The 18823-nt window shown below is 42.6% G+C and overlaps 1 protein-coding gene across 2 annotated transcripts; it reads right to left on the reverse strand.

Moving 5' to 3' along the window:
• Nucleotides 1–483: 483 nt before the first annotated feature.
• LOC109864630 (store-operated calcium entry regulator STIMATE) lies at nt 484–17677 on the reverse strand. 2 transcript variants are annotated; one of them, XM_020452487.2, is made up of 8 exons: nt 17168–17677; nt 15718–15766; nt 15413–15508; nt 14950–15071; nt 13789–13901; nt 12920–13003; nt 12397–12528; nt 484–2064 (listed from the first exon to the last, which is right to left on the reverse strand). In XM_020452487.2, the coding sequence occupies exons 1-8, from the start codon at nt 17355–17357 to the stop codon at nt 1948–1950; spliced, it is 903 nt and encodes a 300-aa protein (XP_020308076.1). In that variant the 5' UTR covers nt 17358–17677; the 3' UTR covers nt 484–1947. The 2 variants fall into 2 exon arrangements, with proteins under 2 accessions (XP_020308076.1, XP_031687627.1); XM_031831767.1 differs by lacking the exon at nt 484–2064 and adding an exon at nt 11918–12232.
• Nucleotides 17678–18823: the final 1146 nt, after the last annotated feature.

The following is an 18823-nucleotide window of genomic DNA, read 5'->3' on the forward strand; positions in this document are numbered from 1 at the left end:
CTCAATCGGAATTGCGTTTAACAGCCGCATTGTCTACATATCGTATTGGGACTGAACCCAGGCCTTAGTCATTGCAGGAAGGCAGGCTCTTTGCATGCTAGGGTTAGGTGCTCACTGGGAGAGCAAGCATGTAAACCTGGTCAAGCTCAAGTAGCGACACTCTGCTTAGGATCACACCAGACACCCCCCTAACTAACTATCTCCTCTACCAGTCCCTGTGCCAATGACTATCTCCCCCTCTCACCACCCCCCTCACCCCTCCTGTCATCAGTTTGGGGTCAAAGGCCCGTTGGCCCCCCCCACACAGGTGTACTACTCTGCGTCCCGCTCAGGTGTCTGTCATCGAGCTCAGCAGCCACCGGGCTGACCCGAGCCACCAAAGGTATTCAACACTCGTGGTTTTTATTATTATACAATTTTACTTGAATTTAAATTATAATACAAACAATAGTGACAACAGTTAAGACAAAAGACAAAGACATGTTTCTTGTTGTATCATAAATGAATCATGAATATATTATAGCAAACATGGCACTTTCAAGTGGATATCCATTAAACATTCAGTCACAATTCAAAATTCTGTTTCCACAAAACACATACATGATGGATTGGAGTAACACTAAATAAAATATATGTTATAGACAGAGCATGAGTCATTTTATTTTTTACAGTGAATAATTAGCATAAATGTAGTGTCGCAGGTCCTCACAGTAGCTGTTCTACACATTTGAGGTCACGTGAAATGACAGTCTCACAATCAGAATCTTTCACATCACTAAGACATTAAATGGTTCCAGGAACATCATTAAATCATTACAAAAAATGGCAGTACTGTATTTTCATGTTAGAGTTAACAGCTCAATGATTGAGAAATGTGATCTATAAGAATGAACATTAAAATGGTAACCTGAACACTATTTTGGTATGTCAGGTAATCTCTGAATTGACTGTGATCATTTCGGTCATACCACTTCAAAATCTCCCATTACATGTCATTACCACAGGTTTAACCCAAAGTAATATGAATAGAGTAAAATATGTAAAATAGACAAAATAAATAAGAAAATACATTAGAATGTTCAAAATCACTCCATATCACTAAGCTCTTTAGTTCATAGTAGAAACATTGCAAATATTTGTATAAGTCCAAATCAATCCCAAATGGACATCCATGAGGAATATAAAATGATCTGGTCCATTTTCCACATAGAATACCATTTTCCGCCTTGTTAAACATCTTCTGGAGACAGTGTGAAGAACTGTTCCAGACCAGACCACTACAGTCCAACTCAGAGATAAAACATTTCCAACTTTAAGGTCCAACTCCTCCAGCTGAGTTACAATAGTCAAACAACTGATCTGAGTGGACGTGATAGATGAAATCAATGATTGAAACTATCCAGCCCTTCCACCTGTTAGTCGCGAAGGAGGAAAGGAGACAAGGACACTAGTAGTGGATTCTACAGGTCCAAAACAGACTGTTAACGCATTTAATTACAGACTATTAGACGCTGTATGTCCAGGTTTGAACCAAGCAGTAATCTGTATGATGTCAAAGAGCTCTTTGGAGATCAACAAACACCCTTTTCACAAAATCCCCCTGAGAGAGAGGACAGATTTACTCTTTCATCACCACTGTCGTGTTCCCTCAAGCTCACACTGTGCTCTCTAATTATCTCCATTAAGATACACTTTATAGCCACACCGAGCTTGTTGTTTCGGTAAACAGGGACTGCAAGGGCGAAGGACTTTTTTTTTGTCTTCTTCATCAAGCATAGTTCATATAACATTCAACATCCTCATAACAGCCAAGTCATCAAAGACATCATTGGGATGTGTACAATGAAAAAAAGCACATCTGTGTGTTCTGGAAGGAGCGTACGGGTCAGCGTATGTGTGGCTCGGGTCAGCGTACGTGTCAGGGTCTTGTAGAGAAGGATACCAGAGCTACACCTCCACCCAGCTAGGTATTATGCCCACTACTGGGAGGCTAGAGCGGGACCCTCCTCGGACCATTGTTGAACTATCCTCCTCCTCAGTGTCTGTTTCGACTGTCAACAGGACCTGGATGAGGGAGAAACACGTCAGAGAATAGATACACAAACATAGAGACACCGTCACACAAACATGTGAGCAGCTGTCGGCCAAGATGAGGTGATGTGTCCAGGTCTGGTGTGCTGTTATTCCCACTCCAAGACTATAAAATCCCACTTTATTCCCTGTCTGGAATATTGTCCAGACCAGTGCTCCACCACATATAATCCCAACTAAGCGGAATTCCAATTTCATACAGTTTCTGGAAAGGCCTTTATGGCATAATAATTCCACAAACAGAAAGTATTCATACCCCTTGACTTTTTCCACTTTGTTACATTACCGCCATATTCTAAAATGGATTACATTTTTTTTTTTACAAATGAATCTACACACAATACCCCTTAATGACAAAGCGAAAACAGGTTGAGACATTTTTGCACATTTATTACAAATATTTAAATATCTTATTTACATACGTATTCATAAGTATTGCTATGAAACTCTAAATTGATCTCAAGTGCATCCTGTTTCCATTTATCATCCTTGAGATGTTTCTACAACTTGATTAGAGTCAACTTGTGGTAAATTCAATTGATTGAACGTGATTTGGAAAGGCACACACCTCTCTATGTAAGGTCCCACAGTTGACGGTGCCTGTCAGAGCAAAAACCAAGCCATGAGGTCAAAGGTATCGTCCGTAGAGCTCTGAGACAGGATTCTGTCGAGGCACAGATCTGGGGAAGGATACCAAAAAATGTCTGCAGCATTGAAGGCCAAACTGAGCAATCGGGGAGCAGGGCCTTGGTCAGGGATGTCACCAAGAACCAGACGGTAACTGTGACAGAGCTCCATAGTTCCTCTGTGGAACATCTCTGCAGCACTCCACCAATCAGGACTTTATGGTAGTGGCCAGATGGAAACCACTCTTCAGTAAAAGGCACGACGGCCCACTTGGAATTTCCAAAAGGCACCTAAAGGACTCTCAGACCATGAGAAACCAGATTCTCTGGTCGGCTGAAACCAAGATTGAACTCTTTGGTTTGAATGCCAAGCGTCACATCTGGAGGAAACCTGGCGAAGCATGGTGGTGGCAGCAGCTTGCTGTGGGGATGTTTTTCAGTGGCAGGGACTGGGAGACTAGTCAGGATCGAGGGAAAGATGAATGGAGAAAAGTACAGAGAGATCCTTGGTGAAAACCAAGGACCTCAGGAATGAGGCGAAGGTTCACCTTCTAACAGGACAACAACCCTAAGCACACAGCCAAGACAACACAGGAGTGGCTTCGGAACAAGTGAATGTCCTTGAGTGGCCCAGCCAGAGACCGGACTTGAACCTGATTGAACATCTCAGGAGAGACCTGATAATAGCTGTGCAGCGACCCTCCCCATCCAACCTGACATAGTTTGAGAGGGTCTGCAGAGAAAAATGGGAGAAACTCCCCAAATAAAGGTGGGCCAAGCTTGTAGCGTCATACCCAAGAAGACCCGAGGCTGTAATCACTGCCAAAAGGTGCTTCAACAAAGTACTGAGTAAAGGTTCTGAATACTTATGTCATTATGGGGTATGGTGTGTAGATTAGGGTTGCACATTTTGGGGACTATTCAGAGGTGGAATCTTTCCATGGGAATATATGAGAATTAATGGAAATATTTGCAAATTAATATTAATACCATTTAAGTGTAGATGTTTTTTGCATTGGATATACAGTGGCAAGAAAAAGTATGTGAACCCTTTGGAAATACCTGGATTTTTGCATAAATTGGTCATAAAATTGTATCTGAACTTCATCTAGGTCACAACAATAGACAAAACACAGTCTGCTTAAACTAATAACACAAACAATTATACGTTTGTCTTTATTGAACATACCGTGTAAACATTCACAGTGCATGGTGAAAAAAGTATGTGAACCCTTGGATTTAATAACTGGTTGACCCTCCTTTTGGAGCAATAACCTCAACCAAAAATTTTCTGTAGTTGGGGATCAGACCTGCACAACGGTCAGGAGGAATTTTGGACCTTTACAAAACTGATTCAGTTCAGCAATATTCTGGGGATGTCTGGTGTGAACTGCTCTCGAGGTCATGCCACAGCATCTCAAATCGGGTTGAGGTCAGAACTCTGACTGTGCCACTCCAGAAGGCGTATTTTCTTCTGTTGAAGCCATTCTCTGTTGTTGATTTACTTCTGTGTTTTGGGTCGTTGTTCTGTTGCGTCACCCAACTTCGGTTGAGCTTCAATTGGCGGACAGATAGTCTAACATTATGCTGCAAAATGTCTTGATGAACTTGGGAATTCATTTTTCCATTGATGATAGCAAGCTGTCCAGGCCCTGAGGCAGCAAAGCAGCCCCAAACCACGATGCTCCCTCAACCATAGTTTACAGTTGTGATGAGGTTTTGATGTTGGTGTGCTGTGCCTTTTTTTCTCCACACATAGTGTTGTGTGTTCCTTCCAAACAACAACTGTAGTTTAATCGGTCCACAGAATATTTTGCCAGTAGTGCTATGGAACATCCAGGTGCACCTTTGCAAACTTCCGACGTGCAGCAATGGTTTTTTTTGGACAGCAGTGGCTTCTTCCGTGGTGTCTTCCCATGAACACCATTCTTGTTTAGTGTTTTACGTATCGTAAACTCGTCAACAGAGATGTTAGCGAGTTCCAGCGATTTCTGTAAGTCTTTAGCTGACACTCTAGGATTCTTCTTAACCTCACTGAGCATTCTGCGCTGTGCTCTTTTAGTCATCTTTGCAGGACTGCCACTTAGAGGGAGAGTAGCAACAGTGCTGAACTTTCTCCATTTATAGAAAATGTGTCTTACTGTGGACTGATGAACATCAAGGCATTTAGAGATACTTTTGCAACCCTTTCCAGCTTTATGCAAGTCAACAATTCTTAATCTTAGGTCTTCTGAGATCTCTTTTGTTCAAGGCATGGTTCACATCAGGCAATGCTTCTTGTGAATAGCAAACTCAAATTTTGTGAGTGCTTATTACAGGGCAAAGCAGCTCTAACCAACATCTCCAATCTCGTCTCAATGATTGGACTCCAGGATAGAGGACTCCTGACTCCAATTAGCTTTTGGAGAAGTCCTTAGCCTAGGGGTTAACATACTTTTTCCAACCTACACTGCGAATGTTTAAATTATGCATTCAATATAGACAAGAAAAATACAAGAATTTGTGTATTATTAGTTTAAGCACACTATGTTTGTCTATTGTTGTGACTAAGATGAATATCAGATCCAATTTGATGACCAATTTATGCAGAAATGCAGGTCATTCCAAAGGGTTCACATACTTTTTCTTGCTACTGTATTTACCATATAATCTGTAGACAGAAACAAACCTTTTACCTTAACATATGTAGACAATTGCAAATTATTAAATTAAAATGGGAAGATTTCACTAAACAACAAAAGAAAGGGAATATATAATGATCCCAATGATCTATTGCATCCCCCAAAAACATTCTCAACATACATCTGTAAAATGGTAGTCTAGAAACTAAAGTTGGTTGTCTTCCTCTCAGGCTTCCATGTCTTCTCCCTGGACCTCCTCAATGTTCACCTCTTGAACATCAGACACTGAGGCCTAATCTTCACTGTCACTTTCCAACCTTGTTGAGGATGGCTCATTGTCAGGCTCAAAAAGCTTCAGATTTTCCCAGATGGCCAACATTTTTTCAACCCTTGTATTGGTCAGCCTGTTACGTGCTTGTGTGTGTGTGTTCCCAAACAAGGACCAGTTGCGCTCTGAGGCGGCTGATGTTGGTGGGATTTGGAGGATTTTCTATTTAACTAGGCAAGTAAGTTAAGAACAAATTCTTATTTACAATGATGGCCTAGGAACAGTGGGTTAACTGCCTTGTTCGGGGGCAGAAAGACAGATTTGTACCTTGTCAGCTCGTGGATTCAACCTAGCAACCTTTCGATTACTGGCCCAACGCTCTAACCACCCGCCGCCCGATGATGGAGGCAACAGGGGAAAGAGCCTCAGATCCACAAAGTCCCTTCTACCAGGTGGCTAATGAGATATGTTGGCACGACTGCCATATTGCATCTCCATTCCAAAGCCCTTGCTTGGAAGTGTCCTTCGCCAGACTGCCAAGAAGCTTGCCCTCATCCAGGCCAAGGTGGCGAGACACAGTAGTGATGACATAGGCCTTGTTGATCTCTGCACCAGACAGGATGCTCTTGCCAGCATACTTGGGGGTCCAACATGTACGCTGCGGAGTGTATGGGATTCAGGCAGAAGTCTTCACGCTTTGATGCATTTGATGCAGTTTCTTCTGCTTGGAGCAACAGTGAAGTGGGCAGGGCAGTACGGATTTCTTCCCCTACATCTGAAAGCAGAGTCTAAACATCAGACAGGATGGCATTGTCTTCCTCAATTCGTGCAATGGCTACTGCTATAAGTTTTAGGAGTTTCAGGCTGCTTACCACACTCTCCCAAAATACATAATCTAGGATAGCCTCATCAAGAGGATCATGTCCATATCGGCAGATTGTGATATGGCCATTTCTTGGAGAGACTCCGTCCCCTTCATGAGACTGTCAAACATGATGACAACACCAACCCACATGTGTTGTTGGGCAGCTTCAATGTGGTGCTCTTATTCTTCTCACTTTGCTTGGTGAGGTAGATTTCTGCTATAAAACTTGATGACCCTTCACATACCTAACCATTTCCTTAGATCTCTTGTAGATTGTATCCATTGTTTTCAGTTCCATCATGTCCTTGAGGTGCAGATTCAATGCATGAGCAGCACAGCCAATGGGTGTGATGTGAGGGTAAGACTCCTCCACTTTAGACCTAGCAGCCTTCATGTTCGCAGCATTGTCTGTCACCAGTGCAAATACCTTCTGTGGTCCAAGGTCATTGATGACTGCCTTCAGCTCACCTGCAATGTAGAGACCGGTGTGTATGTTGTCTCCTTTGGTCTATGCTCTTGTAGAATACTGGTTGAGGGGTGGAGATGATGTAGTTAATTATTCCTTGCCCACAAACATTCGACCACTCATCAGAGATGATTGCAATACAGTCTGCTTTCTCTATGATTTGCTTGACCTTCACTTGAACTCTGTTGAACTCTGCATCCAGCAAATGAGTAGATAAAGCATGTCTGGTTGGAGATGTGCATGCTGGGCAAAGAACATTCAGAAATATCTTCCAATACACATTGCCTGTGAGCATCAGAGGTGAACCAGTTGCATACACAGCTCGAGCAAGACATTCATCAGCATCTCTGACTATGTTCCTCCATTGAGACAAAATAAATGTCTGATTCCAGGAGGACCATGAGCTACTGCTATCGATAAGGTGTCTGGTTAATCATTTTTGCCTTGAATAGAAGTAGAGGGATTTTTGTCAGAGGTTGCTTGTTGTGAGTGCTGAGGGAACTTTATGCACTTGGCCAGATGATTCTCCATCTTTGTTGCATTCTTTCCATATGATTTGGCACAGTATTTGCAAATGTTCACAGCTTTTCCATCTACATTAGCTGCAGTGAAATGTCTCCACACATCAGATAGTGCCCGTGGCATTTTCCTGTAAAGAAAAGTGTAGAAAATAAATAAAAATGCTCTTCAATATACAGATAAATAGTTAAGCAGTTAGATTAAACAACCCCTTTGTAAGATAAATGTGTTAAAATGTAACATATATGGAAACACGTGAATTAACACTCAGTTAGCAGGCTCAAGCAAGCTGAAACCCACATGGTAGCAAAAACTAACTAGCAGAATTTGTTAAGAAGTTACAAATAATTTAAACACTCTTTGCTGTAAGCTACTATTTACTAGTTAACAAAAAAATAATGTATGTCATAAAATATATTCACCCCACCCAGTATTATAATCAAAACTTACCAGAAAGTATGTAGTCCTTGGCTCAGACGGTGTAGTAGTGTGGGCTCAATAGAATCTCATTAGTGTGCAAGATCTTGAGAATCAGCTGTGCATGTGATGGAAGATTGCACTGTGCAATTCCATTGAATTCTTTGCAACCCTAGCGTAGATTGATGAAGGGAAAAAATTATTACATCCATTTTAGAATAAGGCTATAACGTAACAAAATGTGGAAAAAGTCAAGGGGTCTGAATATTTTCCGAATGCACTGTTTGCTGGATACAGAGACATCTTGGATGAGATTATGGTAGTGTGTGCATGCATGTGTGCGAGTGTGTGTGCCCAATGCAGACATCTTGGATGAGATTATAGTAATGGGAGAAGCAGAGGCAGAAAGGGGGCTTGCCCAGCCTTCCTCTCTCCCCAATATGAGGCCAATCCCAAATAAATCTTCATTCAGTTACACTCAAACCAAGAGGTCAGACTACCGATGCTGTGTCTGTGTTTCTCAAACATTTTGTTGTGATAAAAGTAAAACCGCCTACTCTGAACACCATATGGCCACAGCTGACCATGGATGAAATCCTTTCCAAACACTATCCTACAGACCGTATCGGGAACTGAAATCAAACTCGTTGCACACAGACACACAGCCCAACTAAACTCCAACAGTTCTCCCTAATCAATGCCCTCCTCTCTCCCATGGACATAGAGGGAGAGAACCATCTTCCCCTCCTCTTTTCATGACATCAACAAATGGAAATTAATTCCAAATGTCACTTTTATTCCCGGGATGAAGGGATGATTTGTTGCTGCTTGGCAGAGTACCAGGGACGAGGAGGGAGAGAGAAACACTGCCAGTCTGTCATCATCATTGTGACTCCAGAGGGAGGGTGAGAAAGAGAGAGAGGACAGTAATACATTGAATGCGTTGGAGGAGGGCAATTCTGTCTGATTACCCAACACAGAAGGCTTCTGTCGATAGTCTCACTACTCCAATATACAGTACATGATTTCACAGCCACTCAAATGGAACACTATACACCCACTGGAGACAGTTAACTAATATCATAATGACATCACTATTCACCACCTACTAACTGTTCTCCCACCAAATACAATTCTCACAATGGATCCAATGAAACAAGGTGATCACACACTTACGGTAGACTACATCAACAGATTAGGAGCAACTCTACAACACAGAAGACACTTGACTCAACGATGTGACAACTGTCTGGCCGATCTAGCTCCATACATCCATCACTTACCAAACAAGGAATGTCAATAACATTGCTGTGATAATCAGACTCTTATATTCCAGATCAACAGGGACAAGCAGGACATGGACTCCGTTTCACATGACACGATCCAACTCGGGTAACGGACCCACAGAGAAACAACACCACAAATTGACGGGAGAATACGGAGACAAACAAAAATGGAGTGAAAGGGGGAGAGGAGGTTGAGGTTCCCTGACTCAGTCTTTCCTTGACAGTAACTATGTGGGCCAGTTGCCCTTTAGACCGACCCAGAAAGCAGTGTGTGTGTGTGTGTGTGTGTGTGTGTGTGTGTGTGTGTGTGTGTGTAGGGTGGAAGCCCCCATAAAACAGGTGCAGACAGGCTAAATCACTGTGACGGACATCTATCATAACTCACACACACACTCCGTTTCTTTTCTTTCTCAACAAACACAGACGTCATGAGCCAGTGTCCCATGGGGATGTGGAGTGTTGCGATTTTTGGTGGGAAAGTCTCTCTTACACCCATGGGCTTTAATGTTTTATCATCAAACGGCATCCCTTCATGATCCCACAGAGCAGTAGCACTCAGAGATCTGCAGTCCCCTCTTATGGTTAACCGTAGGGCTGGCCCCAATTATTTGAATGGTCAATTGTTTGGGAGATAGGCTGGCAACCAAGATTATTTAGTCGAGCAGTAGCAAATATACACTAGATGACCAAAAGTATATGGACACCTGCTAGTCAAACATCTCATTCCAAAATCATGGTCATTAAATGGAGTTGGTCCCTCCTTTGCTGACTGTTCTCTTCTGGGAAGGCTTTCAGTTAGACGTTAGAACATTGAATGGAAGCAAGTACCCGCAGCAGCCTCAAGAGCATTAGTGAGGTCGGGCACTGATGTTGGGCAATTAGCCCTGGCTCACAGTCAGCGTTCCAAATCATCCCAAAGGTGTTCGATGTACTTGAGGCCAGGGCTCTGTGCAGGCCAGTCAAGTTCTTCCACACAAATCTTGACACACCATTTCTGTATGGACCTCGCTTTGTGCACGGGGGCATTGTCATGCTGAAACAGAAAAGGGCCTTCCCCAAACTGTTGCCACAAAGTTGGAAGCACAGAATCATCTAGAATATTATTGTATGTTGTGTTAAAATTTCCGTTCACTGGAACTAAGGGGCCTAGCCCGAACCATAAAAAACAGCCCCAGACCATTATTCCTCCTCCACCAAACTTTACAGCGGCGAGCTTTACACCACTCCAGCCGACAGACGCTTGGGCATTGCGCATGGTGATCTTAGGCTTGTGCGCGCCATGTAAACCCATTTCATGAAACTCCCGACGAACAGTTATGTGCTGACGTTGCTTCCAAAGGCAGTTTGGAACTTGGAATTGAGTGTTGCAACAGAGGAAAGACGATTTTTACACACTACAGCAACCAGGCGGTTCCGTTCTGTGAGTTTTTGTGGCCTACCATCTCGCGGCTGAGCTGTTGTTGCTCCTAGTTTCCACTTCACAATGACAGCACTTAAAGTTGACCAGGGCAGCTGTAGTAGGGTAGAAATTTTATAAACTGACTTGTTGGAAAGGTGGAATCCTATGACGGTGCCACGTTGAAAGTCACTGAACTCTTCACTACGGGTCTATGGAGATTGCATAGCTGTGTGCTCGAACAAGTGTGGCTGAAATAGCCGAATCCACACATATATATTTTTTTTTTATGAATGGCACACGAGACACCAGTCTTATTCGTGCCCATCCCAGTGAACTAATCCATTACGGAGGCCGAGACTAATCCATTGCGGAGGCCGCGGGGTGGCACAGTCTAAGAAGAGAGTGTGGCTGCACGTCTCTCTCCAGAATGGGCTCCCTCCCAATTTGTGTACATTCATTGTTTCATAACTTGCATTTGACTGTTAGTTTCAATCAATTCCCGATTACATACGTATATCACCAGTAGTCCATTTACAGTTCATTCCTAACATTTGTAATCTACCAAAGTTTGTCTGGTTACGGTAATGTCTGTTAATGCATTAAATATATTATTCCAGACTTTTACTATTGTCATTATTGGAGTGGACACGTTGTTTGCAGAGCGCACAACCTATGCTACACTTGTGAGAAACAAAATGTTGGTTTACGTCATTACATTTTCATTGTGTTTTGTTTGGAGCGCAGCTGATGACACATAGAAGTAGGTCTATAGGCTACCTGGTCTGCGTGCAAACATAGGCATATAAATGTGCCCATTTGGGGATCTGATACTATTTCTGATTGGTTTAACGCACGATCACTAATGAGCTGCAGAGCTTCTCAAAGTATTTTTTTCCCCCACCTCAAACAGCAAGCAAACAAATTGTTTTTACATGAATTTAAAATAAACAATTCCCCAATGTATTTCAAATAAAATCTTTCCAGCTCTCTCCCTTTCAATAACCACTCAGCGTGAAAGGGAAAAATGTCATGCTCTGACCCAGTGGAAACATCGTAAATATAGGCCAACCTGATTACTTCTTATCCCTTACGTAAATAGCCTACTGCTGTGTCTGTTCCGAGCTCACTAGCATGGACAACTTTGAGGGCCCAAAATATTTGATACAATGTTGCAAGGAGTTTCAGGCCAGACCCAAGTTAAATAGTTTATACAATGTTTCAAGTTCGCTGCAGACAGGCCATGCGTAGCCAATGTGATTTATAGGATATTCATTTTTAAATCAGGACATTTTCTACCTGCGGGCAGCAATGTTTTTATTTGTTGGCTTTATAGGCTCTTTTTACATAGTTTTGATTAACCACATGACAATGATTTTGAGGTACGAAGACATTTTTATAAATGAAAATGTTTCACAAAAAGGTGCACATGAAAACCATAACTGGCACGCAGATCGGTAGAAATGGTAAGATAAATTGGCATTCCACATGAAAAATGTTGCCGACTCCTCATGTAGCCTATTTACCGGCAACTTCAGGAGAGTAACGGCAGAATCTGCGAAAGCCATTAGGAGCGGGAGGAGGATGGTCGGGACAGGTTAAGGTTTTTTTCTTCTTGTTATCGTGATCTCTGGCCCCCTCTTCAGTCATTTGTGTCTTATTTCATCAAACAGTGATCTTAAAGTATCAGACAAGTTCAATGCATATATTTCTGATTTTATTAAAAACACATATGGTGTTTCTATACATACTATAAAATTGGTCGAAAGAACAGATGGCCTTCGGTCGACCAACATTATTATTTTTTTAGTCGGGGACATCTCTAGTTAACTGACTCTCACCCGTGACTCGTCGCCGGTAACCCACGGCGCCGTGGAGTCGACCTTGGTCGAGGAGTCGCAGGAGTCGACCAGGCTCTTCAGAGTCTTGTACTTCCTCATCATCAGACTGTCCACCACCCAGAACATGATGGACTACAGAGGGTCACACAGAGAACAAACTCAGTCAGTAGAACCGGTGCAGTGGTGGACACAGAATGATCACTGTAGCCTAGTAAGCCTGCATACTGTATTCTGTAAACTTTATGCAGGTTTTCTATCCAGAAATATAAGCTTTATGCACTGTCTGAGACACTACATATACCACAGGAGGTTTGTGGTGCCTTAATTGGGGAGGACGGCTCATAGTAATGGAAGGAATGGAATGAAAAGAACAGTATCGGACTCAAACGCATGGTTTCCATGCGTTTGAGACCATTCCATTCACTCCAATCCAGCCATTATTATGAGCCGTCCTCCCCTCAGCAGCCTCCTGTGACGTATACACAACATTATGCAGAGCGTTGAGACTGAAGGTGAGACTCACGTTGACAATGAAGGGCACGATGAGCATGACCAACACAAGCTCCACCTGAGGGTTAGGGATGTAGTCCAGCAACACAGACTGCAGCTGGAACATCAGTGTGCAGAGAAACACAGCGTCACAACACACACACACTTTCAATTTGGGCAGGGCAAAATAACAGGCGTGTTACACAAGCGACTGTCATCCAATGCCATTTAGATCGTCAATGTTTTGCACTATAATAGAAGGAGCATCTCTTTGGCTCTCTACCGTGGAACATGAGTGAGATTGGAGCTAATGTGATGATTATGTGGTATTCACCATGTCAGAGAGAGAGAGAGAGACAGAAAAATGCTCCAAGTATTCGATTTGTCTGGGATGAGCTATGTTAATGACAGTTTGGGCTGCCGCTGCCCTCCCCCCACCTTTTTCACCCTGAGAAAAAAGCCCCAGTGTCAAAAAAAAAGAAGATATAAGTGTACTGAAAAAAGCTAAACGACTCTTCAAGAGAGGAGCAGTGAACAGAGCAACAATGACCCTAAAACACAAAGGTGATCCACAGCCTCAAACAAATAATCAACCAAACAAGACCCTAGTCCCAGAGGCCGGATGATATTCATTTGGCTGAAGGTCAATGTTCCCATTCTGTTCTAGGGACAACTCTTTCTCTTTGTTCTCTCCAAAACCTTTCATCCTCCCTTTGTTTTTCAGGCTTCACTTTTTGTTGACTTTAAATTGTCACCAGAGATTTCAAACACAGAACAGAGAAGAAAGAACATGGCTGACACTTCCGCTCTCTCCCTCGAGTGGGTAGTCTCTCAGTTTTCTCAGGATCTGGGTTAGCCCATGTCCCTGGAGCAGGTGATTGTGGGTATGGTGGGCCTACTCACGTTGGTCCATCCAGGAATGAGCAGGACCAAGCTGACTACACTCTTCTCCAGGACCATGATGAGAAGGTAGGCACCACACTGACCGAGCCATGCTGCAGCCTGGGGAGGGTCACCTGGTGAGACAGAACAGACCATTACTTAATGACCACACTGCAACTACATACACTGACCAACGGACTCCGATCGTCACCTGGGGAAGATCAGCCATAGAGAGGTTGACGCCAGACTGCCACAACCACACATTGACATTCATACACACAGAGACACACAAAAACCCACAAACTCAGTGTTCTGGTCTAAACACGTCCCCATGTGTACTATTTGCATCTCTCTTTCATCTCAGTGTACACAGACAGGGACATGTCTCTGTCATTAACAAACCCTCTCCAAGCCTGGGAACACCTCAGAAACAGACAGACGAGAGAGAGACAAAACAAGAGAGAAAGAGAAGTGAGACAGCAGAGAGAAAGGTATAAGAGAAACTGCGAAAAAAAGAGGCAAAAGACAACGCCTGCCATGATTGCATGTTGTTCAGCTCTTTAAGAGGACAGAGTGGGTTTACACAAACAGATAAATGTCTTACTATTTGTTTAGTTCTCAGGACTAATAGTTATGACAGAGACAGTATTTCTAGCAAGCTTTTGGGGGAAAGGTCAGCACACAGAGGGAGCGTGATACAGATCAGATGGAAACTAAAAGCCCACTAAAATATTTGGCCAGTGGTCAAGGCACAGCTGCATTTACAATCCGTTGGATCATAATAGTCAATGGAAAAACCAGCATGAAACAGAACCATGTGCAGATACAGAAGAAAATGACCTTGTGGAATACAGTAGATTAACAGACTAACATTTCAAATCTTATTTTGGTTCTGTATTCAGATTCAAATTTATGGACGGAACGAGTGCAGCAATTGGCTCGAACTTAATCCCACACTATTGCCACCATCGCCCTTCGGAGGATGTTTTTCATGCAATATTCTCATGAGCCTACAGCGGCCTCCAGTGGTGAAAGGAAGAAGAGTCAACCTTCATGACATATTTCCCGAAAAATAACTGGCACAACCCTCTCCAATGACACAGTCACAGAGCAGTAGTAGTCTATGCTTTGGCCAACCTCCAAACATTTGACACGACCTAAACAGATGTCTAGGAGACTCACCGTATTCTCCAAAGGTGAGCAGTGTGAACTGCTTGTACTCCACGAACCTGGAGACAACCTTGACCCCCGCCCAGATGACCAGCATGCCTAGCGTGGCATCGAGCAGGAAGTTCATCAGATACCTGTGGAAACCCACCAGGAAGCCGGTCAATTATTTGACATGGGGCAAAAGGTAGCCTAGCAGATAGAGCGTTGGGAAAGTAACCGAAAGGTCAGTGGTTGGAATACCCGAGTCGACAAGGTGAAAAATCTGTCAATGTGTCCTTGAGCAAGGCACTTAACACCGCATTTGCTCTAGGGGCACCATACTACTATGGTTGGACGTGTAAAACAACACATTTCACTGCACCCATCTGCTGTATGTGACAACAGAACACCTTATTTATTTATCATAATGAGTGGTTGAGACTTTAGATTGGCAGGTGGTTTCTGCCAACCTGTCCAATCACAGCTATGGACTCACAGGGAACAGGGGTCCATTTCTGTGAGGTTGGAGAGGAACACATTGGCGAAGTGGATGAAGAGAGAGCCAATGGCCTGCTTGGACGTGTCATAAAACCTGTAGAGATGGGGTGAAATTTCAGCTGGTCATCACCATGGTGACTTGTAATAGCCAGATACATAAGAGTCAAGCAACAAACATTAACATCTCTAAATCTAAAAGAATCTATGATCCTCAGCCATGTGATCAACCGACGGTCTCCTGTTCTTCCCTGGGGATTTGATACAGACTCTGATAAGAAATAGTAATAAAAACACCACTCTCACCAGATCCTCCATGGTCTTCTGACCCCTACGGGCTCATGGAACCTCTTCACTGTAGACAGAGAGAGACGGAGAGACGCAGTGAGAGAGAGACAGCCATAGAAGAGTGAAAAACGCTATATTTGTGTGTGTGTGTGTGTGTGTACATGTCCTCTGTGGGTCCAGGAGAGATGGATAAAGAAAGGCACAGTCAGAACCACATGCTCCCTCAGTCCACCCATCCCCATCAGGACACTGGTAGCTCAGGGCTACGTGTCTAACAGGAACCCACTGTTCCTCTCTCCCCAGCTAACACAAGGTCTGAGTGTGTGACTGTTCACATACCAATCATCATGTTGTGGCTGCAGTTTGACTCATTATCACCCCAAAACTATCTGAAGGTTAGAATGCAAAGCCAGAATTGGTGCCTGGCATAAAATGATAGCAACTGTATGCAAGAACTCTGGCACGCAAAAGGTGTGGCCAGTGGTCTGTCAATGGGAGGAAGTCACCAAAATAGCCAAGAGGAAGAGGACTCTAAACAAAGATGGACGCATCTTGCCAAGCAGAGGAGAGGCATTGAGATGGACAGTGTAGCTCTGCAGTGCATACCAGTGCAGCGCTTGGCTGAGTAGACCCTTGATTTTCAGACTTGGGTACTCTGGCTGGTAAAGTACTTACATGCTGGCTAAATATGGATATTCTTACTAATAAGTAACTGTGAGGAGGTCAAAGCTAATTGATCCTCCACTCACCTTTAGAGTCTGACCCCTTTCTGACATAAATCACTCTGTTGTAAAGTACATGACTACAAAATGTCATCTCACTGTAGACTGAGATATAGACAGAGCCTCTTATATTCAAAAAGACATTTATGTATTCTATAGGATTTTATGACCACCTTCTCAAAACTGATTTTTTTCCCATCATACAGCATAAACGTTCACCCCTGTCTTGAAGAGGCATTTCAATTATAAGAATAATACAAATTAAACGGGTTTATAGATTGTAGACTTATAAACTACTTGTAAACAATAGTCTAATAGTTATAGGATACATTAGAGATCGTTTACATTTGTGTTGATATGCCACTGATGATGGCTACCAGCGGCGTTGAATATTTTAAACCTGGCACATAAAAGGATACGGGAAACATTCTTATAATACACTATTTAAATGGATTATAATAGAATTATATATGCATTATCAGCCTTCTAAAGTGCAACAGCAGCCAATCGGATAGAAACGTCAAATAGCATAAACAAACAAACTGCCACGTGCTCATAGATGGAGTGTAGCTCTGCAGTAGATAACAGTGCGGTGCTTGGCTGAGCAGACCCTTGATGTTCCCTTTAGAAGTGATTTTTTTAAGTATTTTATTTGAAACATGATCTGCTATTTCGAAACAATAAGTTAGCCTATACAATTATAAACTATTGAAACATTGTTACGTTCTCTTCTGAAAGATACTCACCCATCAATGTGCTGAAGGCAACTATGGCCAGCAACCCTTGAATCAAGACTCCGAATCTGTTTGTCAAAGCCCCGTTATCGCATCCCTGAGGATTCGTCTTCGTAATGTCTGACATGTTCGAAATCTCAAAAGCTGCATTATTAAATAGTCTTTTGACCAGAAAAACACCATTGTATCCGTAAATGTCCATGTCGAATACTTTAAAAACACCCGTGTCAGACAAAGGACAGGGGGCACTTCCCCTGTTGTTTGCGAGGAGAAATTCCGTATATCCTCAAGAAAAACAAAACAACGAATTTGCCATGCTATCACTGCTCAATGTCTCTCTTGTGAAGTTAATGCAAAAGTATTTTGCTAACTGAAAAAGTCCCCGAAAATGCGAAAACTAAACTTCGGAACATGGGTAATTGTTCTACAACATATCAAATGTTTTTGAGAGCGACAACACCGCAAAATGAGTGATTCTGACGTCACCTCCTGCTGTTGAATTCCTTGGATCTCTCTGCGAGCGCAGGCGGTCTTTGTTCCTTTTGTTAATGCAGTCACACGCCCCTGTCTCCGCAGTAGGGGGCCATCCAATGTCCCAAGCCCCATTTGAAATACTCTTTATCAGTTACCACGTTCTAATCACATGTAGGCTATAGAGTTTTGGGCTATAATTTAATCTAAATGGACAACCTTTGTAATATGAATGATCTATAATACAGCAGTCAGATGATGTGTCCTACACACGATGAGACACAACAATAGTGGATTTAACACTAAGCGTTGAGGTAGTCATTTTGAGTGCAAGTTAATTATATTTAAATATCTCTGCGGTTTTTAAACTAATGCCACCCTCCGTCATTTACTTTTCCTACGTACGTATATTTATCACATGCATTGGTTTTTAGAATTTCGAGATCAGAAACAGAATTTGTGTCATATCCAGTTTTTAACGGACAGGTATTTCTTTCTTCTTTCTCTTCCACCAGCAGTCAGCCTGATGGCCCATCTAAACGATACCTAAACTATATTGAACATTATTTCACAAATCTAATAATAGAGTTGGTCTAAATACAAAATGAAATAGGCAATAATCTGATGGGTGACAATATTGTCAATTGTCAAATTGAATATGAAGAGACATTGCAGTTTAGTTGGAATTGACACAGAGGCAGGGAATCAGAGCACCAAAAATTGACTTTTTCAAATCCTCTGAGGCTCATACAGAGTTACATGCAGGTAAGACCCTTTGACTTCTATATACTATCAGAAAGAGCAGATTCTGAGGTTTCCAAAACACTTACCTTTGCCAAATAATTAAAAAAAACCAAGAGATTATCTCTATTTCAAAATGTCACCTTTTCCAAGTATAACTGTTCCATGTGCACCACAGATAGCCTAGACTAACATAAACCAATGAAAATGATTTTGGATTTGTTTTATTGGGTAACATATTCTAATGTTACCCAAACCTTCATAACACACAACCAAATGATTATTTGTGCAATAGTATATGAAATGTATTTATAAGACTGTTATTTTGCAGTCAGAATAACTACTCATTGGCTCAAAGTGGAATCCCTCACGGCCTTTCTAGTGTTAATAAGCAAAACGGATTTTGAGTGGCCTTTAGTTGGAGATTAAGGGGCTGTGTGCATTAGTGCCTTGTCA

Source organism: Oncorhynchus kisutch, linkage group LG9, assembly GCF_002021735.2.
Source record: "Oncorhynchus kisutch isolate 150728-3 linkage group LG9, Okis_V2, whole genome shotgun sequence".
In the NCBI taxonomy this organism is placed as follows: domain Eukaryota; kingdom Metazoa; phylum Chordata; class Actinopteri; order Salmoniformes; family Salmonidae; genus Oncorhynchus; species Oncorhynchus kisutch.